This window comes from Camelus dromedarius, chromosome 8 (assembly GCF_036321535.1).
Source record: "Camelus dromedarius isolate mCamDro1 chromosome 8, mCamDro1.pat, whole genome shotgun sequence".
NCBI classification, from domain to species: Eukaryota; Metazoa; Chordata; class Mammalia; order Artiodactyla; family Camelidae; genus Camelus; species Camelus dromedarius.
In genome coordinates this window covers 19,051,697-19,077,502 of record NC_087443.1, presented here as the reverse complement: position 1 = coordinate 19,077,502, position 25,806 = coordinate 19,051,697, and the positions used below count along the sequence as shown (strand labels likewise).

Here is a 25,806-nt window from a genome sequence, read left to right as displayed (position 1 = left end):
TTTTTTAAAAAGTAGATCAATAGTTCCCCAGGATCAGTGCAGAAGGAGGAAATTGACCGTAAAGGGGTAAGAAGAATCTTTAGCGGGTGACAGGAATGTTTTGTATCTTGATTGTACTGGGGGCTTCAAGGTATATGCAAATGTTAAACCTCAATCAAATTACATTTTTTAAAAAGTTGCACTTTATTATACGTAATTATTCCTCAAAGTTGATACAGAAAAACATTTTAAATAGCATGTACACTCTTATTCTTTCATGAGGTTTTATAATGAGCATTAACTCCTAATATTTACTTTTACTTCAGGTCTCAGAATTAGTTCTCCTGTGAGGTCCCCATCACTAGAAAAAAACTGAATGCTACTCTATATTCTTAGCTATCAAATACTGAGGTTTTTGTCAGTTCATAATTCATAATAAGCACAATTAGATAAAGTACAAAGAAGTCTACTCTTTGCAAATTATCAGACACATTATTTATGGAAACATTACATTGTAAGTCAATTTTTGAGGACATTATTCTTTTTTTAAACTTTTTTTTAATTGAAGTATGGTCAATTTCTGGTGTACAGTGTAATAGTTCAGTTATACAACTTTTTTAAACTTTTAACATTTCTAATCCCTCTTAACATCAAATGGCATAAAAACAGCAAAAAGATTATTATATTCAATAAGACAGATTTAATGTTTCCCCCTCCCTCTCAGTGTTCTTTCAGGAAAGAAAACAATTACCATTAGCAGAGAGAAGAAAATTTCACTGGGTTACTTTCTTCTGTTGAATCTACCATAAAATAAACAAGAAAGATAGCACAGGGAAATATATACAAGATTTTGTGGTAGCTCACGGTGAAAAAGAATGCGACAATGAATATATGTATATTCATGTATAACTGAAACATTGTGCTCTACACTGGAAATTGACACAACATTGTAAACTGACTATAACTCAATAAAATAAACATTTTTTTTTAAATTAAAGCAATCACCCCTTCCTAAAGTAATCATGGCATATGAAGGAATTGCTAAAAGAGGTGAGCAGGAATATAATTCAGGACGCTATGATTATTCTGCATTTGTGCTTAAAGAAAAAATATGAAAATTCTTCAATAATCCTGTTTATGAGACCATAAAGGCCCCAAGACAGGGTTCTTCAAATGGAGTTTGGATAGTATTCTTAGGTGGCCTGTTTCTGTGTTTGTGAGTTTATAATTATGGTTTCAGAATGAATACAAAGGCCAAAAATAAAGCACTGTAGGAATAAAGGCTAGTACTTTAAATAGATAAAAACAGTGGAAAGATTGAGCCATCCTAAGATACACTGCAGTATAAGAATGTCAAATTCTAAAGAAGCTGAGCCAAAGTGGTCACTATCATATTTGTTTGCAAGCTAACGTTCTGCATACAGATCCCACCTTGGCCTCTACCAGCACCCACCAACTGTTTGTAATTAGTAAGAGAAGTAGTAAATACAAAGTGAAGAATTTTTTCTTTATAGAGTGTTTTTTTTTAAGTTTCTCAGCATACTATTTTGCGGGGGTTAAAAAACTTCTGTACAAAAAAAGGAATACCGATTACAAATTGCTTTCACCATGACAATGAACACAACTGAAATGGTGGCTCATGATGTTTAAAATGGAGAAAAAAAATCAAACTGACATAGCTGGATACTGTAAGTACAAAGAGTTTATATGTGGTTTTATGTTTGTATATATGTAATTAACATTATACTGAAAATAAGTAAACTCTGGCAGACCCTGAGAATTTCTCCCATTTAAAAAGAGTACATTATAAGATTGAGAAACACTGTCCCTAAGAAATGAAATTTTCAAAATACGTTATGGCACAACATACCAATGTTTTTCATGTTGAGAAAGAAAAAGAGCTCTAGAAAAGGTACAGAAAGTTTAAGAACTTGTTAAGTAGAAATGGAAAAATATAAAACCTGAGAAACTGCACACAACAAACTCTCTCAGAAGTATAAAAAAAATCTGTTATGGTTATAAAAATTTTACAAGTTTACATAAGGCTATAGTGCAAAAAAATAAACATATACTCAGCCATATTTTAAATATGAGGGGAAAAAATCGAATGGCCTTACAGTCTTAAATGAAGTATTTTTTTAACCAAAAAATAAATTATTGCCAAAACATAAGATTAATAAATAAATTATGAAACTGCTAGAAGCTATATTAAGGGCAATAAAAAACAGAAATGCTTAATGTATACTTTAATCATTAGGAAACTCAGCTTCCCTTTGGGCAAATACTGCTGAAGTCATAATTCTTCCCTGATTTACTTTTAAAGACATTTCGGGAGCATAATTCTAAAACAAAAATAAAAGAGAAGCTAGGACTGAAGGAAATTGGATGGGGAATCAAGAAACAGAGGTCTTATTCCTGGTTCTCCAAATTGTACTCTGTGGCTCCAGGCAAGTCATTTACAACTCAATTCTTCAACTCATTTCCTAGTGATGGAGTGGAAACCAAGAAAGTCTCTAAAGAGAGTTCTTCAGGAAGCAAGCACTTTACATATAAACAATGCTGCTACCTGACTTTATTAAAGATCAAAAAATGTCTCTGAGGGAGGAGACCAGGGCTCACCTCTAAGAATTACAGGTAAGAGACAAGAATAGCAAAAGAACCCACCTTCAGGTTTTGGGGTCGAGTGAATTTGTTGAGAAGTGCAGTCTGAATGAGCTCCCACCGGCTCCCTGCAGTTCGCTCACCATTCTTTAAGGAAAAGAAAAACATGAGGAAACTACTCTAAGTTCTTTTACATCAGAGAATCAGAAGGAACTCAAGCAAGTAATAAAATATTTTTCAGAGACTAAGAGAATATCGGTTTCGTTCTTACCTCATCTTCCACAGGGTACAAGTTTTGTTCTGAACAAGGCATCTTAACATGCTTGTTGTCCCACAAATCTTTAAAATGTGTTGGGAAAGGTTTAGGAACTTCTCCTGCTCGCAAAAGATCTACCTGAAATACAGGTAAACAAGAAAACTGTAAGTGCATAAAAACTAGGTGTGCCTTCTACAAAATGATCCAAGGAAAGCAGCCAAAGCAAATGCAGACCAGATCCTAGGCAAGAAATCTCCTAAGTCCTTTTCAGTTCTTCACACTCCTTACCTCCAAGTAATCAGTTTCCAAGTCACCATGTCCTGGGTATTCTATCTTTATCCCACCTAGCCTCCTGGTCCTCAATTCTTCCTTGCCTGAACTCCTGCCAACAGTTTTCTATCCCTTGCCCTAATTCCAACTGCTCCCAGACACATTCATCCCCCATAAAACCCTTTGCCCAACTTGGGAATAACATTATCTTTCTACAGTATTCCCAAGCTTCTAATCCTATAATGGCTCCCCTCTGCCTATATTTTGATTCTAAATGATGTTCCTAGTTCTCAACACCCTCTCTCACCCAAAATACTCTCTGGTTAAACATCTATTCTGACCTTCAAGACTCAGCTCAATTTTCATTTCCTCTAAGAAGTCTTTAAAAACTTTCTAATAGGCAGTAAGCTTATTCCTTCTTGTTTTATTAAGATCATTATCATACTAAAACACTTTTTTTCCCTTCATGCACTAGACTCTAAACTTCTTCAGAATAACTATATTAACTCTGTATTTTGAATATTTACAACAAGCTGACATGTGTTTTTAAGATGTGTAAGTGTATACATGTGTACAGTTGACGCCTGAACAACATGGGTTTGAACTGCATGGGTCCACTCACAGAAGGATTTTTTTCAATAAATACTACAGTACTACACAATCAGCAGTTGACTGAACCTGTGGATGGTGAAGCTTGGATATGGAGGGCCAACTATACAGGTAAACTCAGATTTTCGACTGCCTGGAGGGTCAGCATCCCTAACCCTCGAGGTGTTCAAGGGTCAACTGTGTATGCTAAAAAAAAAAAAATATATATATATATATATACACACACACACACACACATACACTGCTTATAATAAACATTAAGTAAATGTTTAAGGACGAAGATTTTTTTTAATGTCCTAATCTGCACATTTCGTATAAATGGAATCATACAATATGTGACCCTTTGTGTCTGGCCTCTCATTTACCATAATGTTTTCAAGGTTCATCCATGCTGTAGCATGAATGAGAACTTCATTGAAGATCATCAAATAATCGCAAAAATAAATACAAAATTTCAACTGTAAGATGCTATGAATGAGAGGTTCATAGTGTAATGAGAACCTTTCCAAACGACTTTAATTTATCTGGTGAGCTTAGGGAAGCTTCTTTGAGGAAGTAGCAATTGAGCTCAACTCCAAAGGACAAAAAGAAGTTAACTAGGAAAAGGTGGAAAGAAGATTGTTCCTTAAGAAGGCAATAGCTTATGGAATGAAAGACTGTCAAATAGACAGCTTCATAACATGTCTGCAACTCAAGAGAAATAAATTTGTAGGCCATCTATCCAGATGACCAGTAAAATCATCAGTACATGTAAGACTGTTCAGAGAAAGAGGAAGATAAAAGGACCTATGAAAAAGCCTTGGGGAACTCCAACCATGTTTAATGGCTACATATAGAAAAAAAACTAAAAGGAACATAGGTGGCTGAGGAGGTAGGAAGAAAATTCGGATTAGATGGTATCCAGGAAGCCAAAGGAGGAGAATATTCCAAGGAGGAAAGAATGGTCAAGAGTCAAAATTGGCTGAGTCATCAATCGTGCCTAAAGTATTTGCACCTCCATACGGGGACCCCAGAGGTGATTCTGTAAAGATGTTCCATGTAATCTGAGGTGGAAAAACAGGTACCATAGAGCTCCACACATAGGGGAACACATATGTAAGAATATGCTCTGTGCATCCATCTGTCTAAATGGGTGTGTGTGTGTGGAGTGCATGCATCTATGTGTGTATTTGCCTATATGTGTGTATGTGTTTTGTGTGCATGTGGGCGTGAGTGTGTTTACAGATAATCAAGTACTGACTGAATGTCCATGCAATTTCAGACTGCCTTACATTTCCAATGCTAAATATCAGCTTCATTTTATTAATTCAAATTCTGTAATTATTAATATCTGGCATCTTAGAAATGTAACTAAGGACTGTTCATTTAATAACTATTAATTATATTAATTACATATATATCACATTACCATATTCAAGAAAAAGGACCTGGAAGGAAATACACCGAACTGTTAAACTCTGGGAATGGATCTATGAGACACTTGACTTTCCTGAGGTATATACTTTCACATAACAGTTGCTTTTTTTTTTTCAATGATCCTGTATTACTTTTGTAATAAAATAAAACCTTCATAAATTCATGGGTCATTGGCTATCTAACAAATAAATAAACAGTAATTACAGAGATTAATGATGGTATAAGATGCTTCAGGTTTTCTTTGTGGGCCGTGGGAGAGAGGAAGCAGGAAAAGTCAAAAAATCACTTATCTCCTCCAATTAATCTTTACTGCAATCTGCAGTGTTAACATCTTGCAGTCACCCAAGTCTTTTCTTAATTTTACACACATTATCAATGTCTCTTTTTTCCGTATCACCCATGCTTAAGAATTTACCATGTCCTACCAATTTTACTTCAAAACGATGCAACCATTTTTCTTTCATACTCCCACAATTATTATATTTAGTTATTTTCAAACTGTTTTAAGTAGCAGAACTCTTTTTTCCCTATGAAATCTGATATGAAATCACTATATTTAAATCAAATAAGCTATTTTTATAAATATAATTTTTACATTAACTTTAGTTATTCTAACATCAATAAATGGCCAGGAGGCTATTTTAAGAAACATAAAAATTGAAACTGGGAGTTACAGATGACAGCTAAAGCTTACATCCACCTACTACTTAATTTATGTTTATACCTCTTATCCAGTATTAAGAAAATCCTATTCACACACCTGAATAGTTGTAAATGGTAACTTTTTTAAACTGTTATTTTGATACTTATAGAAATTCTTCAGTCACACAGCAGTGGCAATAGAACCTTGATTCTATGGTCTGCACAAAAATGAGTTTTCTTGGCAAAATTTGCTGGTTAAAATATGGTATTAAGAATTTTTAAATTTGAATGTATTTGTTAGTTCTTTTATTATAGGTTTTTCAGTTAAAAATATAATTTAGAAAAGAAACTTGAGTCAAATTTCAAAAGAACCCTTGAACCATCTTCATGTAGCACAATATAACCATCTCCTTACTTTTCATCCCTTACCTGAGCTTTTACATTATCTTTCCCTGTTTACAATGTATCCTCACTTCAATTTTCCTTACAGAGAACTGTCCGATTAATCCTGCTATACAAACAGTACAGCTATTGTCTGCACAGATATTTTAATAATTTCCAATTCCTATAAACTCAAGTCCAGTTCCTGGCACCTGAAAGCCTCTATGATGTGGACCCAAACCACTTTTCAGGTCTTCTCTTTCCCATCCAAATTCTCAGCTCTAGCAAACCAATTGTTTTCCATTTCTTAAACATGAATTTAAACTACACAGCCTTTTCCTATAAAGGTTATGCATCTGGAATTCCCTTGCCTTACTAACTCCACCTCATAAATTTCTGCTTCTCTTTTGGAGCTCAGCTCAAACCCAACCACCCTGCTCAGTGTTGCTTCTACCCAACCAGGCTAATGAATTCTGTACTTCAGGATATTTAATCACACCTAGACGAAGTCGTACAAGAAAAGGGATTTTTTTTTTAAGTAGTCCCTGTGAAATCTAATAGAGACTAATAAGTGAGATGACTATTTAAAACTACTCAATGAGTGATAGAAATCTTCTAAAATTGGATTATGGTGGTAGCTGCCTAACTCAGCAAATCAACTATCACTGAATTGAGTATTCAAAATGGGTAAATTTTATATACTTCAATAAAGTTGCTTTGCTTAAAAAGAAAAAAAGAAACTATGGAAAGTGTAAAAAAGGTTACCAGGGGCGAGTAAGGCATGAGAAGTTATTGTTTAGTAGGTAGAGTTTCTGTGTGGGATGATAAAAAATTCCTGGAAATGGATAGTAGTAATGGCTGCACAACACTGTGAATGCCACTGAAAAGTACACTTAAAAATCGTTACTATGGTAAATATCATATTTTGTATATTTAACCACAATTTTTAAAAATGAGGTTGGTTTCCGACATGTTGAATTCCGATACCTGTGGGACAGTGATGAAGATGTCTAGCAAAAGGGAAAGCTCAGAAAAGAGGGTAAAACTGGAGAATAATTTAAGGATACTGAATCATACACAGCTTTGAATTTTAGTACCTAACATGCAGTGAGTGCTCAATAAATATTGTCAACTGAGTATTTTTTTAAATCCAATATTCTTAAAAATACAAAAAATTTCAATTTCCTCATCATCTGACAATGATTCATCTTATAGATTTGTTAAGTATTGTATTAAATAAGCTACCATTATATTTCTCCATCCTGTAGACTCCTCAGTACTTTATATGTGCAGAAAAGAGAAGCACTTTCTATGCCTTGGTCTGTTTTTCACATTAATAAGTATTGCAATAAATTAAGAGTTGGCATCTTCTCTCTTTATAGGTAAGAGCTAACTCCTACCCGAATAGTCACTGTGTGATTGGCAGATGGTCTCAAGAGAGGCAGCCGGATCCCACACCTTGGCATTCTTCTCATCTCCTCAATAGGAGTTCCAAGCCATTTCTTATCTGGAGAAAGGTGAGGCGGAATGTATTTAGGGATCTTCCTTTCTGTTCTTTGATGTTTGATTTCACACTGTTCTTTTCTAAAGTCAAAACAAATGTATTCAGTCACAAACCACTTATTGTTTAAATTCACTAGGATACACAAGTACAAAACTTACCCAGAACATTATTGTTTAAAATGTGCCAAGCTTGCTCTTTCTACTTGGTATTTACAAAAAACAAAAACAAAAATAACCAAAAAAAACAAAAACAAAAACAAAAACAAAAACAAAAACCTTATAAGGCTTATAGTAAAACCCAAGAGCTTATTTTCAATAGACTGTGGAAAGAATTTCCAAATACACATAAATTACCTTCTGAAAAAGGGGACATGTCAGAATACAGACACTGCCAAATGAGTCACAGTTCACAGTATCAGCTACTTTTCAGGACTCAAGACAGTAATTTTCAATCAAGTGAACATACTATGGCACGTTGCCAGAAAAAAATCACAAAAATTATGAAGTGGGCTTTAAGACTCCACATGGGATAACAGCAAAAATATAATTTTTACATTTTTTTGCAGTCAGACAGATTGGGATTTAAATCCCAGCTTAACCAGCCACAAATTACATAATTCCAGTGGATTCAAAACCCAGATCTCAGTTTTCTCATTTGTGAAGTGAGTACAACACCACCTGCCTGTCTGTCAAGGGCATTAGAGAAAATGAATATACAAGGAAAAAAAAAAAAAAAAAAAACGGGTACACAATGGCCTAAGAAAACAGCAGCTATGATCAATACATTTATGTTCCAGTAATTCCCATGAATCTCAGAGGAAGGTTCATTAAATTAAAATCTCATTAACAATATTTATTTCTTGTTTTTTGTTTCTGGGCTTTTCAGAATTGAAAAGTTTGAGACTAGGTTTAAATTTAGTATAAATAGTTAATAAGAAACACAACTATTTCCCTGCTTCGGTGTAAACCATTACTTGGTTACTATCTGCCTTGTGTTACCCTCCTTGTATTGGAGATACTTTTGATGGAAAAAAATTACCTTTTGTCCTCTGCTTTGGGCAGTCTCATGAAATGATCTGTGATTTTCGAATCCTTTTTTCCATGTTGCTTGGAGTTTCTGCATTCTACATTCAGGCTGGAAGTACTTCCAGGTAGTTTGACATTTAAATCATTCATTCCAGTGCAACTCTCTCCTCCTTCAAATTGGAAATGTAATCGAATTTCACCTCCCTTAGCAGAGGACCGTTTCCTCAGTTCGGTGTCCGCTTCTCTTGCTTGGAACCTTGAAGGCTTATTTGCTGTTTGGGGGGAACTGCCATCTTCTTGTTCATCAAAACCTGGACTTGTCTCTTCATCTGCTTCTGAGTCCTGACAACTATTTTTGGAATTATCTACATCCATCGGTGACTCAGGTTCACTTTCTTTCTCAAGTGGAGGAGAATTTCCCAGGCTGCTTTCTTGTCTACTCAATTTGTTGGCATTTTTCAGTCCAGTACCAAGATCCTCAGAGCCGATATCTGACAAGGGACTCTCTGGCACCACGTCTAACTCCTCCTGCCGACACCCTGCACAGGCTTCCACAGGATGACAAGACTTGCTGCACTTCTGGTGACTTCTGGCTTCTCTGGTCTGTTCATCTTCTGCTGTCTGCTTCGCATTTGCAAGCTTTACAGGTGTCAAAAATTGTTGATTATCTCTACTTTCCTCACTATTTGTGTCACTGTGATCATCATTTTGGGGTGGCCGATCAATGTTAGCATTACTGAACTGCTCTGGTACCAGAGTTCCTGCTGGAGGTTCACTTTCCAGAAGCCGCTCTGTATGTTTCCCCTCATTCTGCCACTTGCACATAGCTGCAGTCTGATGCTGGTTCAAATACTGTGTACTTTTTTCAACCGGTGATTTATCAAAACTTAGCTGAGAAACATTCTCTAATTTTTCCATGTTATGTTGATAAAAGTTATCTTTTTGTACAGAACTCATCATGGATTCTTCTCTTTTGTTGTTGTTTTCTTTACTGTGCAAACTACAAGAGATTAGAAAGAATTAATGATACAACAGAATTTATGATACAACAGAAAGAACTTACGATGCAAAAAAAAAAATCATGTACCTGAACGCACTCTTAGTGCCACAGCAATAATTAAACCATTTGTGATTACCTGAGCATACAGCATGCTCTTTCATGATGCCATGTCTGCACATTGGCCTATAACACCCTTTCCCTAACTGTTTGCCTGGCAAACACCTACCAGAGTGCAGTGTTAAACTTCACTCACCTTCCGTGCAGTCTTTCTTACAAAGGTAAAGCTGATTGTCTGTTCTATATGCTAGCCACCACCGCACCTTGTTTATACCTTTACTGTTGCATTTATCACACCACGTAATTATCATGGGTTTTCGTGTTTATCAGCACCACTACACTATAAGCATCTTCAAGACAGAGACTCCTCTTTCATTTCTGTACCTTAAGTATATTGGACAATCCCTGGCAAGTAGAAGATTCTAAAAAAATTATTATTTATAAACTGAAAGAATGAACAAATGCAGATAAAGAAAAAAGGAGAGAAAATAGCATGAAGCCCCATAAAATATTCATATATGATGTCATTCGTTTCTCTATATAAGCATGTTTCTATACCTTTCTGATTCAGCTGTCTTGACTCCTTTAGTGTCCATCCAACTGGTAATAGTCTTTTGTTTGAAAACTGTAAAAACAAACAAAAACAAAACATTAATGTATACGCATGCATGCCTTCAAAGATAAGATACCTATAGCAGCATACATACACGTAAGGCATTGTGCTTGATTCTGTGCATTCAACAAAGATCAATCACTCCTTCCATAATCAAGCAATGGGAGATAACACAGGAACATAAAGAGAAATACATCTGATGCAGAACAGACAGTGACCCAACCCTAAAAGAGTTGGTCTAGCTTAATGGATGAGAATATAGGCTGCGAAGTCAGACGACAAATGGATCAGAGAGCCACACTCAGACCTACTGAATTCAAACCCTGGCTCTCCTACTGGATTCTTCTGTGACTTTGTGAGGACTCATTTCTCTGTGTCTCAGGTTCCTTATCTGTAAACATGCAAATCAATAGTATCTCTGCTGGGCTTATGGTGAGGTTTAAATTAAATAACAACCCGTGCAAAGTGCTGAGGGCATTATCTGATATATGCTTAGTAAGTGTTAATCCTTAATTATCTTTAGTATTAAAAGAGATTCTGATAAGGAATTAAGGTATTTCTGAGGAAAAGTCTACTTTAGGAAATAAGAGTAAGTGGGATAATCTCATAAGAAATGCTTAAATTGTGCCTCGAGGAATAAACATGTAGTCATATAAAGGGAACATCAAAAGCAATGGCACCAATGGCAGAGAAAGATAAAGAAAGCCATAGAAAATGATTGAAAAGTCAGCTAGGACTGTATCATGGAGATCCCTGAACAACCCACAAAAAGAGTACAATAAGAAGTGTCAAGAGTCACACTCAGAGCTGTGCTTCCAGAGTCCAAATCTAGGAGGCTCCCAGTCAGGCAGGATACATAGCCTGGAGGGCAAAGGTGAAGGGACAAGAGGGAAGCGCCTATTAGTAGAAGCTATTGCTCTGGGTCATGGTTCCCAAACCAACTGAATGACCAGGAGGCTGGTAACAAATGGATCTGAGGGCCACATCCAGACCTACTGAATCAAAATCTATATGTGGTGATGGAGGCCTGAGGGGAGCTGGAATCTACGTTTTCTTCACAAAGTGATTCTGATGATCAGCAAGGTTGGAGAGCTATTGGCTGAGGGCCAAAACTAGTCCTTGGGAAAACACAGAGTAAAAGTTGAGATGTGAGTCATTACAGATTTCACAATGATAGGAGAAGTTAAAAGAGACACTAAGCTTTAAGCCTGAGAGACCTGAAAGATGGTGACAGCATCAAATAGAAACAGAATACAAAAGAACTAGATTCAGGGGGGAATACGATTAGGTTAATTCTGAACACACCAAATTTGAAAGGCCAAAGAGATAACTAGATAGAAATGAACAGCAGACAGCAGCAAAAGTAGAACTGATGATTCAGGAGGGGGAAATGTAACATAAATAAACACAAACCACAATTTATATAAACGTTAGAAATTTAAGCATGTTTTCAAAATTTAATGTACTGTGTACAGATTACACTATATAACATTTTCGTATAAGAAAACACAAAATCTTGAACATTCTCAACGACTGTCTAAATTGCAAGGTAAAAATCTAGCACCTAGGTCATAGACTCTTCTCATTCACCTATGTCCCCTCAAACACCACAGCATGAGCAAAACAGATGCTGTCACAAATAGATGAAAATCAATAATTTATTTTTTACTGTATTTGAGTGCCAATACTATTTACACTTTCCACAAAATACTAACATCAAACTAGTAAAAAATATTTGCTTAGCATTTTTAAATTATTTCTATCACAAAAAAATATATATATATATATTTCTTGTTAAACACTATTACTTTAATTTTATTAAGTTAGTACTCCTACAGCAAATCAGGCTTCAGAGAAAAAAATGAGCTTCAGTCGCAAGGGAGTAAGAGGATGAACTACCTGATTTTGAGATTTTTTTCTATAGTTCCATCTTCTCTATTAAATTACATAAAACACAGCAAGAATAGAAAATCCTCAAAGTACAAGTTCGCAATGAGCCAAAAAAAAATTCGTTTTTTGAGTCAGTGTAGAATTTAAAATATCTTTTTCCATAAATGTAAAGAGTAAATGGGGGGGGGGGGCAAGGGGGTATAACTCAGTGGTAGAGTGTGTGCCCCGCATGCACGAGGTCCTGGGTTCAATCCCCAGTACCGCCATTTAAAAATAAATGAATAAACAAACAAACCGGATTACCACCCCCTACCCAGAAAAAAAATTTTTTTTAAAGAGTAAATGGTGTGCAATGGCTAGGTTCCTACAACACGCATAAAGCACGGCACTATGACAAGTCCACAGACCCTAAAGAGTGCATGCAACATCATTCCATACAAAAATTACAGAGAGTGTTCCAGTGTAGTTGAAGGAGCGGGCTCTCTTCTGCAGCTCTGACACTGAGAATGTGTTCTCTGTCTAGCTTCAGGTTTCCTATTACAATTCCTGAAGCCTGAGAACAGGATGAAGGAGGAGAAGCAACAGTTGAGGAACTGAGCCAAAACAATATTGAAAAAGTAGAATGGAGATGGAGGAATCATGTTCCCTGACTTCAGACTATACTATAAAGCTACAGTAATCAAAACAGTATGGTACTGGCTCAAAAACAGACACATAAATCAATGGAACAGGATAGGAAGTCCAGAAATAAACCCACGTACATATGGTCAACTAATGTATGACAAAGGAGGCAAGAATATACAATGGAGAAAAGATGGTCTCTTTAATAAGTGGTACTGGGAAAACTGGGCAGCTACCTGTAAAAGACTGAAATTAGAATATTCCCTAACACCATGTACAAAAATAAACTCAAAATGGATTAAAGACCTAGATGTAAGACCAGATACTATAAAACTCCTAGAGGAAAACATAGGCAGAACACTTGCAGACATATATTACAGCAATATATTTTTCGGACCAGCTCCTGGAATATTGGAATTAAAAGCAAAAATAAACAAATGGGATCTAATTAAACTTAAAAGCTTTTGCACAGCTAAGGATACCATCAGCAAAACAAAAAGAATAGGAGAAAATACTTGCAAACGATGTGACTGACAAGGGACTAATTTCCAAAATATACAAACAGCTCATACACCTTAATATCAAAGAAACAAGCAACACAATCCAAAAATGGGCAGAAGACCTGGACAAGCAATTCTCCAATGAAGACATACAAATGGCCAATAGGCACATGAAAAAATGTTCAGCATCGCTAATTGTCAGAGAAATGCAGATCAAAACTTCAATGAGATATCACTTCACACCAGCCAGAATGGCCATCACTGAAAAGTCTACAAATGATAGATGCTGGAGATGGTGTGGAGAAAGGGGAACCCTCCTACACTGTGAGTGGGAGTGTAGATTGGTGGAGCCACTGTGGAGGACAGTATGGAGGTTCCTTAAAAAAACTGAAAATAGACTTACCACGTGATCCAGCAATCCCATTCCTGGGCAATATATCCAGAGAAAAATAAAATTCAAAAAGACACATGCACCCCAACGTTCATAGCAGCACTATTTTCGATAGCCAAGACATGGAAACAACCCAAATGTACATCAATAGATGACTGGATAAAGAAGATGTGGTACATATATACAATGGAACACTATTCAGCCATAAAAAAGAATAGATTAATGCCATTTGCAGTAATATGGATGGACCTGAAGACTGTCATTCAAAGTGAAGTGGGCCAAAAAGAGAAAGAAAAATGCCACATGACATTATTTATATAAAGAATCTAAAAAATAATAACAGTAATAATAAGGACACAAATGAACTAATTATTATTTTGATTTCTTATGTGTAAGCACATTTGACTGTCCTTTATGATTGGATTATTGCATTCTATTGATTCTTACTTTGTAGTAGGCTTTATTCCTTTGATAACTATGTAAGTTTACAAAGCTAAAGATCTAAACGGTTCTTAGAATCAATAATTAGTACATACATGAAAACCAAAAAATGTGCAGTATACTGTTTATATGTATTTACATGCAAGATAACGTGTATGTGCAGTCGAACTGTAGTAATTCTACATAATAAAACTGGAAAAAAAAAAGTTTAGGGACCGATACTTCCTGCTAATAAAACAGTCCTCAGTCCTTCAGAGGGCCCCAAATAAGGATAGCCTCTCTCTTTCCAAAACCACTACTTCTGGCTTCCAAAGATTTCTTTCACAACACATCACAGGACTGCTTCAGCTGTACTCCTCTTATTCCTGAAGTAAGCATAAAATGATGCTTCCCAGGTTCCAGGGAATTTCTTTTAACTAGACGTATTCACAGCAAACAGGGAGGCAATAGGAAGTGATGAGACTGATACAAGGTCTGGAGTCAAACAGAACCTTGGACTGAGATCTTTGCTCAGTCATGTAGTAGTACGTACTTCATTTCTTTGAGCCTTTATTTCCTCACCTATAAGATGTGGTTAACAATACCTATTTCCAGTGCTTACGTAGATGAGAGAAAATTTGTGTCCAGGCTCACAAAGCAGAAACCCAACAAATGTATTCTCTCCCAACATTTCCATCCAATCTCTTTTTTCACTGCGATCAGTTCTCCAACTTCACTCTGACTACACCATTTACACATAATCTCATCAGTAACCTCATTCAGCGACCAGCCTGTTTCAGTGAGCAAATCATTCAATTAGGCACTAGAGATACAGGAAAAAGGCACAAAGTGCAGTAAAATTCACCTGCATTTAAAGGGACACCTCACCTTCACAAAAAGTCTCTTTCCTCCAGCAGCAACAAGATAAGGCATGGACAAAAGGGTGTGGTGAGACCAAAGAGCAATGGACAGTGGGGGTCTTTTGAGATGAGGAAAGGGGTTTAAAGATGCTTTTGACAGCACTGAGGCTGCAAGAGTAAGGGGAATGGAGGACAAGCAGTCCCAGTCCCCCACCCACCCAACACTGACCTACACTTGGACTAACCCTGGAGTGGGCAGAGCAACTCTAGGTAGTTATAACAGGCAGAAAAGGGGAGCTCCTACAGCAATCCAACTGGACAAAGCATTCCTCGTCGGAATGTGAATGCGCTGAGTTCTGCCCATGTGCAGATTTGTAGATTTCAATTGATATAAGATATATGCCCAGGAAGATAACAAAAATTTAAAGATACTAAATAAATATCCATTTCCCTTTCTCACTTACTTCTCCTGGGATAACTATACATAAAAATTTCAAATGTTGAGTTCCTAAGAGAATTTCAAAATTTGAAACAATAGATTTTGATACAATTTAGACTTGGAACACTTCGTTCATTGGTGTCCTGTGACAGGTATACAGAAAATATTTACATACATACACAAGTACAGCCCAAGTATTAATTTAGTTCCTCTTCTGCAGAAAATCTTTCTGCAGAAAATCAGAAGATCCAATAAATGAGGACTGACTGGCTCCCATTACCTCAAACTCACTCCTTCTGCTCTGTACGCAAATAAAGTTAATCAGACCACAAATTAGCCGATTACAGAAGTCAGACACAGTACCTAGAGGTCACTCTCAGCTCCCCCTCCTGTCCACTCTCCTTCAACAAATCCTCTGAAATCTACATCCTACATCTTAAACTCATCCCTTCCTTCTCATCTTCAAAATAACACCAACATTAAAAGAACAGGTACATCACTCACTAGGCAACTGCATTTGTTTCCTGCCACTGGTCTCCTTGCCTACTGTCCTGACCTTCTCTAACCCAGTGTTTCACAAACAACAGATGACAAACATTTTTTAATAAAATAATATAGACAACATGAGAATGCATCAGACACAGTAAAGGTTAAGCATTATTTCCTGAAACATGTTTGTTATAAGTATGGCATGTTTACCAGAAGATAAAAATATTTCCTACACTGTGTATCAAGTGACATACTGTGGGTTGCAGTCAGGAAAGTCCAGACATCTTTTCTAAAATATTAACCAAACGATATCCTATTTCCCACAAGATTTTAGTGGTTCCCCATTAACCACAGAATAAAGTCCAAACTCCTTGAAATGGCACTTGAGTTTGTTGAAAAATAAGCTCTTGCCCCCCTTCCTAGCCTCAACTGACAGCCCTGTCATTCTGCGCTCCAGTCAAACCGCGATTTGCACATGCCTTTCCCTCTGTCTATATAACTTTTTCTCGCCTTGATCTATTCAGCAAATCCTGTTCATCCTTCAGTATTGTTCACGCCTGCTCCCCACTGCCTCTAAGTCCTGAGAGAACTAAGTGTACACTGCTTGCCAGGGCACTGCTTGACTTCTGCTCAGCCTCTTAATACTGTTGACCAACGTATCCTTTTTGAAACGCTCTCGTCCCTGCATGACGCGACAAATGCCAGGCTCTCCCTCTACTTCTCAGGCTGCTTTTCTTCAGTCTACTCTTAAATGGTGGTGTTTCTAATGTTTCCATCCTAGGTCACTTCTATTTTCGCTACATGCTTTATATGATTTAATCTACTTCCACATCATCAATTATCATGTTTATGCAAAGAACTCCCAAATTAATATTTCCAACACAGATATATTTCTTATGAGGTACAAACCCACGTATACCATTCTCTCCTGAGTCCATACACTTTTCCCCTTTCCTACTGCCTGCAGCCAGGTATAAACCATCATCACCTCACATCTAGACTAACTCCTTAACCAGTCTTGGGCCTGCACTTCTGCTCCCTTTCAATCCATTCTTCATTTTCCACACATCAGCCACAGGGACCTTTAAGTATATACACATATTTTAGTTAAAAAAAATATATATATATATCTCCAATCAAGTCACTCCCCTACAGAAAACCTTTAATAGTTTCTCATTGCCCTTAAAGTTCAAAACCCTTAGCATTGTCCAGTATGATCTGATTTTTGCCCACCTCTTTGCAACCCCACTACTCACTACTCTCCCCTGTTGACAATATGAGTCAGCTGCACTTTGGGAACATTCCTTAACTTCCTCTTCATCTAGCTAACTCAACACTCTTCTGTTCTCAGAATAAGATTCTCATCTTCTGTCTAGGAAAGTATCTTTGATCCCACCACAAACACCTGACTTTCTACCATAACAATCTGTTTTCTTCATGTTTGGAAACATCCATTACCCTTTATTATGTTGACTTCTGTAACTGTCTATCTCTTGATAGATTTAAGGGTCTGAAGACAGAAGCCAAGTTACCCTTGTTCAACACTGTAGGCCAGAGACAAGTACAATGCCAGTTAAGTGTAACATCTCTGCACCCAAGGACTTAGAATCTAAACTGAGGGAAGTTGCGACTTTCTTCGTAGCTTTCTTTCCATCTAGAGGCTGAAGCTTCATATACACAATTAAACCTCCTTAACGACTGACGCAATTTCTCCGTCAAACCCGAGGAAAGCAAACAGGTGGAATCCCTTGCCACTTCCCGCCCAGTGAGTGACTTCTCATCAGGGTTTCTCACACCACCAATCGCCACAGGAAAATTTCGGCCCCAATTCCCCACTAGTGGCCTTGGTGGCTCAGCACGGGGACCTCAGCGTTCAGAGTGGTGCACACCAGACCAAAAGGGGGGGAGGGTGGCTGGAGTCCCTGGGTCCTCAAAGACCAAGAAGAGGTTTGGGCCGAGGCGAAGGACAAAGAGCTTTATTTCCCCACGTACCAAGCGAGGTGGCGCTGCCTCTGTGCGGTCCCGCCCGCCCCGGGATGCAGCCTGACGAGGACGGCGGGACCCTGAATTGCACGGGAGCGTCCTTGGAATCGAGGACGCGCCGCTGCCTGCCGGGGAAGCTCCGGGGGTCCGAGGCGGCCGGCGGAGAAGTTGCAGCGGCGCCCCAGCGGGGTCGTTTGGTGCAGGGCTCACAGCCGGGGCCCGCACTCATGCTGGGACCCGCAGCGCACAGTCCCCGGGCTAGCCCGGGCGGATAGCCTCATTCACTAACCCTGGGAGGGAGGAACTGCGCCTCCTTCTCGGCGCCTCCCGGCACCATGCCCTCTCTGCCGCTGCCTGCTTCTGCAGCTGCTGCTCTGCCGGCCTCCCGAGCCAGGCCCTATTCAGTCGCCTGCCTTCCCTCTTCCACAGGCACCCCACCTGCCTCAGGATGCGCCGCTTTGATTCTGGCTTCGTTCACTTTCCCACCACCGGAAAGCTGCCGTCAGGCGCTTCCGGCTTCCGGGACGTACGCTGTCGCAAAGCGGAAGTGTGGGTTTAGCGGGCACCGGCGCCCGGAAGGTCAGCGTGTGAAGGAGGTGGTGGTAGCGCGGGTCTCCCCGCTGTTACCGAGGAGCAACGGCCGAGCAGACGATCCCGGCCTGAGGCGGAGGTGAGAAGCAGACGGGCAGTTTGCTGCGACACCATGGAGGGCGGCGGAGGAAGCGGCAACAAAACCACAGGAGGGCTGGCCGGCTTTTTTGGAGCCGGCGGAGCAGGCTACTCGCACGCGGATTTGGCTGGAGTCCCGCGTAAGTATCGGGCCTTGCTTGCGAACACTTCTGACTGGTTCTTGCGACCTCGCCAGACGTGCGGCGTGCTCTGTTCTCTCTCTCTCTCTCTCTCTCTTTCTCTCTCTCTCTCTCTCTCTCTCTCTCTCTCTCTCGCGGTCACAAGCTTCAGTAGCAGTGGTGGGGTTAGTGTGTCTGCGCGGCCGGTCTTTGAACATTGAACCATTTTTTGGAGCCGTAGATCTCGAGAAACTCTCTGTGGTTGGCTTGGACTGAGGAGATGTTGCATGTTTTCCTCCTTTTACATTTAAGCCCCGTGCCTCATCTTTCCTCTGACACATTTCTTGTATGTTGGGCTGTGTGCTTGGCCGGCCAACTAGGTAAAGAAGAGAACCCAGCTCTGAAGGTAAATGCAGTCCAAATATCGAGCCCATAAATAATTTCTTAGCCCAAAACCACAAAGGAGCCATCCGGGCAAAACACTCAATAGTAATGCACACGGGTCGAGGCAACTGGAGGAACTTGAACTTGGAAGAGAGCTGAACTTTAAAAGCCACTTATAGACATGAAGAAAGAAGCCAATAAGAATTTTTGGAAAGGATATTTGCAAGATCGAGGGTGCCGAAGCACGAGTACCCTGCCTGTGCCCTCTCTTTAATACTTTAAATATGTATTCCTGATCTTTGGAACTTTCTAACTGGGTATTCAACTTAATGAATAGAACTTGGACTTAAAGATAGTAGGAAGTTGGTGAAGAATAAGCACTTTATAAAACTTTTCTCTTTTGAGAACCTTTGTATTATTTCTTTAGGTCCTTTGTGCACAAAAACAAAAACGCCCTTTAAAGTTCCTAGTGTCAACCTGTGTCAGAACTGAATCTAGAACATAGTTTGTGAATAATAAAAAGAATAAGATATGATTGTACTTAGTTTGTATAAAATAAGTCTTAGGAGCTCTGAGTTTTGGAGCACAAATGTGAAAAAGCATTGTTACATTATTTAAGATTTGAAGGTAAATTTAGAGATTAAAGGGTGAACACCATTCACTGAGTACTTGAGATGGACTTTTCTGGGTACAAGACTACAGCAGTTAAAATTTAAAAGATGACTGCTGTTTTCATGGAGTTTACATTCTATTGAAGTGAGTCAAGTAACATAAGTAAAAGAAAATATTTCAGTTAATGGTAAGTGTGTAAAGACAATAAAACAGGATCTGCAGATGATGAGGGGAGCCAGAAGCCATTTAAGAGTGGGTCAGGGAAGGCAACTCAGGGGTGTTGACACTTCAGCTGCTACCTGAATACAATACAAATGCCTGGGGAGAGGCAAGTGTACAGGAAAAATGGCTAGTACCAATGCCCTGAGGAATTGGTGTGTTTGAAGAACAACTTTTAAGCCATGTGTCTACAAAGTTACAAGGGAGGTGATGTGCTAAGAGATAAATGAGGTTAGAGAGGCAAGGAATTGCAGCTAACATGGTGTTGTAGTGTAATATAAGCCATGGTAAGGGGTTTGGATTTGATTACAAGTGTAAATGGGAGTCATTAAGACTGATTTCCTTTCTTTAAAAAAAATCACTTTAATTGCCATTTAGAAGCTGAATTGGAGGGACTAGAGCAAGTAAGGAGTCCAGCTAGGTAGGACATAGTTACTGCAGTCTACGTGGGATTTAATAGTTTGGACTAAGATGGCAGCAATAAAGATGGTGGTAAGTAACAATTCGAAGTATATATTGGGTATAGAACTAACAGTACTTTGAATTGATGAAAAGACCAGAGTCCTGCGTAATGAATAGATTTGTGAACAATCATCTGAGTTACAGCGGGAGCCAAAGGTTAAATTTAAAATGTGAGAGTTGATTTTCCGTCTTCAAAGTTAGTGGAATTCAAATCTGGCTCTTCTTAAGAGTTCCTATTTTCTTTTGCCCTGACCCCCATTCCTACAGTGATGACCGAAGAATTATCTACCCTGTAAATCAACTGTCAGTAGCTGTCAACACTAAGATATGAAGGCACTGCCCTAAATATTTCTACACAACACATAGCCCAGTGTTTTGCTTATGAAATTGATTGGTCTCTTGTCAGTCTGTATTTTGCAGTCTGTATAGTTGTCAAGCATTCTTGTAGTACAGTAGAAAGAAATTAGCTTTATAATTGACCTCGTCTTTGCTTCCTGCTGCTTTGGCTGTTTGGTCCATGTTACTGCCAATGTCTTGTTGGTTTGAGAGTTACACACCAGTGCAAGACCTTGATTGGGATTGGGGGCCCCAGGAGGAGGCAGCACCTACGCTGCCAGACAGCGAGGATAAGACAAAAAAAAGTGGAAGAAAACTCCACATTCATTGAGCCTCAAATCAAAATTGCAAAACACATGAAACCGGCAAGAGTAGAATTAACACTAAAGGAAATAGCTTTTTAAAATTTTGTCACAATGTAATGCTTTGTTTTCTCTCTAGTAACTGGTATGAACCCTCTGTCTCCTTATTTAAATGTGGATCCACGGTATCTCGTGCAGGTAAGATTAAGACTAGTCCTTTTATGATTTTACTATTTTGGCCCTTTATCGTACCATTAAAAAAAATAATCCCAGGTACTTATGTTGACTTGATCTGTGATACGTGCTGGAGGCACCAAGTCTCCAATCCCCATTCACCCTTTTTCCTTCACAGTCCCTGGGAATTTGGCTTGCATCTTTTTCTACACTAGTTGATTAAAGAATTTTGGGGGTTTAGTTGGTTTCTTTTTTCCCTTTTTTAAAATTGTGATAAAATATACTAACAGTTTACCATTTTTAACCATACAGTTCAGTGGTATTAAATGCATTCCTAATACTGTAGAACCATCTTCATGCTTTTCATCTTCTAAAAGTGAAACTCCATACCCATGAAACAGTAACTCCTTTTTCTGCCCTCCCCACCAGCTCCTGGCAGCCACCCTTCTGCTTTCTGTTGCTGATTATTGAATACTCTTTAAGTACCTCAAATAGGTGGAATCATACCATATTTATCTTTTTGCGAGTAGTTGAGTTCATTTAACATAATGTCCTCAGTCTCATCTGTATTATAGTATGTTCAGAATCTCCTCCCTCTTTAGGGCTGGTTGATATTCCATTTTGCTTATCCATTCATTTGTCCATGGACACTTGGATTGCTTCCATGTTTTAGCTATTGTGAATAGTGCTGCTGTGAACATTGGTGTACAGATTTCTCTTCCAGACCCTCCTTTCAGTTCTTTTGATTGTGTGTCCAATCATATGGTAATTGTATGTTCAATTTTCTGAGGACAGGCCACACTGTTTTCCACTGCAGCTGTAACATTTTACATCCCTACTAACGGTGCACAAGAGTTCCTGTTTCTTCATATTCTTGACCAACCCCTTATTACCTGCAGTTTTTTTATAATAGCTATTCTAATGGGTGTGAGGTGATAGTTTTGACTTGCATTTCCCTAAGAATTAATGGTATTGAGTATCTTTCCTTGTGCTTATTGGCCATTTGTGTGTCTTTTTTGGAGAAATGTCTGTTCAAGTCTTTTGTCCAGTTTTGAATCAGTTCATTTGGTTTTTTGTTGTTGAATTTTAGTTCTCTACATATTCTAATTATTAACTCCTTATCAGATACATGATTTGCAAGTATTTTCTCCCATTCTGTGGGTTGCCTTTTCACTCTGTTGATATTGTCTGCCCAAAATTTTTAAATTTTCATGAAAGCAAGTTTTTCTGTTTTTTTCTTTTGTGGCCTTTGCCTTTGGTGTCATATCCTAGAAGTCATTGCCAAATCCATTGTCACAAAGCTTTTTCCCTATGTTTTATTCTAAGTTTTTTTTTACAGTTTTAGGTCTTACATTTAGATCTTTGATCTATTTTGAGTTAATTTTTGTATATGGTATTAGGTAAAGGTCCAGCTTCACTCTTTTTCATATGGATATCCAATTCTCACAGTACTTTTTGCTGAAAAGACTGTCTTTTCCCCATGGAATGGTCTTGGCATTGTTGCCAAAAGTGTTTGACATATATGCAGTTTCTTTCTGGGCTCTCTATTCCATTTCATTGGTTTAAATGTCTGTCATTATGCCAAAACCACACTATTTTGATTACTGTAGCTTTGTAGTAAATTTTGAAGTCAGCAAGTATGAGTCCTCCAGGATTATTGTTCTTTTTCAAGATTATTTTGTCTGTTTAGGGTTTGTTGAAATTCCGTATGAATTTTGAGTTGGATTTTTTTCTATTTCTGCACAAACATCGATATTTTGGTAGGGATTGTATTGAATCTGCAGATTGCTTTGGGTAGTATTGACATCTTAATATTAAGTCTCTAATCCATGAATGTGAGGTATATTTCTAAGTATTCTTTTTCATTCTATTATAAATGGAATTGTTTTCATAATTTTCTTTTCAGATTGTTTATTGTTAGTGTGTAGATATGCATATGATTTTTTGTGTTGACTTTGTATCCTACTTTGCTGAATTCACTTGTTAGTAACAACAGGAGTTTTTTTGTGTGTGCAGTCTTTTAGGATTTTCTACATAAAAGATCGTCTGCAAAAAAAAAATCTTACTTCTTCCTTTCTAATTTGGATGCCTTTATTTCTTTTTGTTGCCTAATTGCCCTGGCTAGAACATCTAATACTATGTTGAGTAGAAGTGGCCAAAAAACTGGCATCCTTGCCTCGTTCTAGAGGGAAGGCTTTCAGTCTTTCACCTTTGTGTATGGTATTTGCTGTGAGTTTTTCATATATGGCTTTTATCGTGTTGAGGTAGTTTCCTTCTGTTCCTAGTTCATTGAATGTTTTTTATCATGAAAGTGTGTTGGAATTTGTCAGATACTGTTTTTCATCAGTTGAAGTGATCATGTGGGTTTTTTCTGTTCATTCTGCTAATGTGGTAGGTTACTTTGATCAGTTCTCATTTGTTGGACCATCCTGCATCCCAAGAATAAATCCTCCTTGTCGTAATATGTAACCCTTTTAATATGCTGAATTTGGTTTCCTAGTATTTTGTTGAAGATTTTGCATCAATGTTCATAAGGGATACTGATCTGTAGTTTTCTTTTCTTATAATGTCTATGGCTTTGGTATCAGAATAGTGCTGGCCTCATACAAAGAGTTACGACATGTTCCAAGTGTTCCCTCCACTTAAGGGTTTTGGGAAAGTTTGAGAAGGATTGATGTTAGTTACTATAAATGTTTGGTAAAATTCGCCAGCAAAGCCATCAAACCCAGGACTTTCCTTTATTGTTTGTTGTTGTTGTTAGTGATTCAATCTCCTTACTAGTTATAGGTCTCTTTAGATTTTGCTTTTGGTGAGTTTTGTGTTTCTAGGAGTCTACATTTCATCAAGGACATCCAGTTTGTTGGCATACAGTTGTTAATAACATTTTCTTACAATCCATTTTAATTCTGTAGAGTTCATAGTGATGTCCTCACCTTCATTTCTGATTTTAGTAATTTTTAAAAAAAATTTCTTAATGGGGGAGATAATTAGGTTTATTTATTTATTTGTTCTTAGAAGAGGTACTAGGGATTGAACCCAGGACCTCATGCATGCTGAGCTTGCACTCTACCACTTGAGCCACACCCTCCCTCCTTGATTTTAGTAATTTACTTCATTTCTCTCTGTTGTAACCTTTATTATGTCCTTCCTTTTGCTAGCTTTAGGTTTAATTTCTTCTTTTTCTAATTCCTTAAGTTTGTAAAGTTAGATTATTGATTGGAGATCTTTTTTATTTTTTAATGTGGGCATTTATCACTGTAAATGTCCCTCTTACCACCAGTTTCACTGAGTCGCGTAGGTTTTGGTATGTTGTGTTTCTTTGTTATTCATCTCAAGTATTTTCTAATTTCCCTTGTGCTTTCTTCCTTGATTCATTGATTGTTTGAGGAGGTGCTTTTTTAATTTCCACAAATTTGTGAATTTTCCAGTTTTACTTCTATTACTGATTTCTAATTCATCCCATTTCGGTTGAAGAGATGCTTTGTATGGTGTCTTTTAAAATCTATTGAGACTTAATTTGTAGCCTGACATATGGTCTATCCCAGAAAATGTCTATGTGCACCTGAGAACAACGTGTATATTGTTAGGGTAGTGTTTTGTATTATCTGTTAGATCAAGTTGATTGATTATGTTAACTCTTCTACTTCCTTATTATCTTCTGCCTGGTTATAACCGTTACTGTCCATTATTGAGAATGGGGTGTTAAAGTCTCTAACTATTACTGTAAAACTTTCTATTTTTCCCTTTAATAACATCACTTTAGCTTAATATGGTTGATGATCTGTTTCTAGGTAAGTAAACATTTATAACTGTTGTGTTTTCTTGCTATATTGAAGCTTTTATTAATGTCCTTTATCTCTTATAACCTTATTTAATGTAAAGTCTGTATTTTCTCATGTTAGCATAGCACTAAAAACTACTCTCTTTTAGTTATTATTTGTGTGGAATATCTTTTTTCATCCTTTCACTTTCAATCAGTTTATGTCTTTCAATGTAAAGTGAGTCAACAGCATATAAGTGGGTGGTATTTTTTAATCCATTGTGCCAATCTCTGTCTTTGGCTAGAGAATTTGATTCATTCATATTTAAAGTGGTTGCTGCTGATAAGGAGAGATTTCTGGCATTTTGCTATTCATTTTCTATATGACTTCTAGCTTTTTGTCCCCTGTGTTACTGTCTTCTTTTGTGTTTACTTGATTTTTTTAGGGACTTGTTTAAATTCCTCTCATTCCCTTTTGTATGTAGTCTGTAGCTGTTTTCTAAAATTATAATACTAATTTGAATTTATACCAGGTTAACTTCAGTAACATACAAAAATGGTACTCCTTTACCAGCTCAGTCCCTGCGCCTCTCAGTTGTTGATGTCACAAAATTTTATCTTTACATATTGTGTGCTGAAAAACATAAATGATTCTTTTAAATGCTTTAGACTCTAAAATTATGTAGAAAACAAAATGTGGAGTCACAAAGTTACAGTAATACTTTTATAATTGCCCATGTGTTTGCCTTTATTGAGATCTTTATGCCTTCATAAGGCTTTGAGTTCCTGCCTAGTGTACTTTCATTTCGCTTTGCAGGACTCC

At 37.7% G+C, this 25,806-nt stretch overlaps 2 protein-coding genes and 1 non-coding gene across 5 annotated transcripts in view; 2 read left to right on the top strand and 1 right to left on the bottom strand.

Moving 5' to 3' along the window:
* The window catches only part of PARG (poly(ADP-ribose) glycohydrolase), a 109,309-nt gene extending 90,849 nt beyond the window's left edge, over nucleotides 1-18,460 (bottom strand). The window contains exons 1-6 of one of the 3 annotated variants that reach the window (XM_031460964.2): nucleotides 18,385-18,460; nucleotides 10,299-10,365; nucleotides 8,697-9,683; nucleotides 7,555-7,738; nucleotides 2,852-2,974; nucleotides 2,644-2,727 (exon numbers count right to left, since the gene is read on the bottom strand). In XM_031460964.2, the coding sequence (XP_031316824.1) occupies nucleotides 2,644-2,727; nucleotides 2,852-2,974; nucleotides 7,555-7,738; nucleotides 8,697-9,683; nucleotides 10,299-10,336 (1,416 nt within the window). In that variant the 5' untranslated portion in view covers nucleotides 10,337-10,365; nucleotides 18,385-18,460. Of the gene's footprint in view, nucleotides 1-2,643; nucleotides 2,728-2,851; nucleotides 2,975-7,554; nucleotides 7,739-8,696; nucleotides 9,684-10,298; nucleotides 10,366-17,955 lie in introns of all 3 variants that reach the window. The other 2 variants (XM_010985309.3, XM_010985310.3) reach the window with 2 other exon arrangements.
* On the top strand, nucleotides 12,438-12,509 carry TRNAA-CGC (transfer RNA alanine (anticodon CGC)). Its single transcript has one exon. It is a non-coding gene; the product is annotated as a tRNA-Ala (tRNA).
* The window catches only part of LOC105093431 (mitochondrial import inner membrane translocase subunit Tim23), a 27,882-nt gene continuing 20,484 nt past the window's right edge, over nucleotides 18,409-25,806 (top strand). Inside the window, exons 1-2 of the mRNA XM_010985308.3 lie at nucleotides 18,409-18,755; nucleotides 21,189-21,247. Of these exons, the coding sequence (XP_010983610.1) occupies nucleotides 18,650-18,755; nucleotides 21,189-21,247 (165 nt within the window). The 5' untranslated portion in view covers nucleotides 18,409-18,649. The remainder of the gene's footprint in view (nucleotides 18,756-21,188; nucleotides 21,248-25,806) is intronic.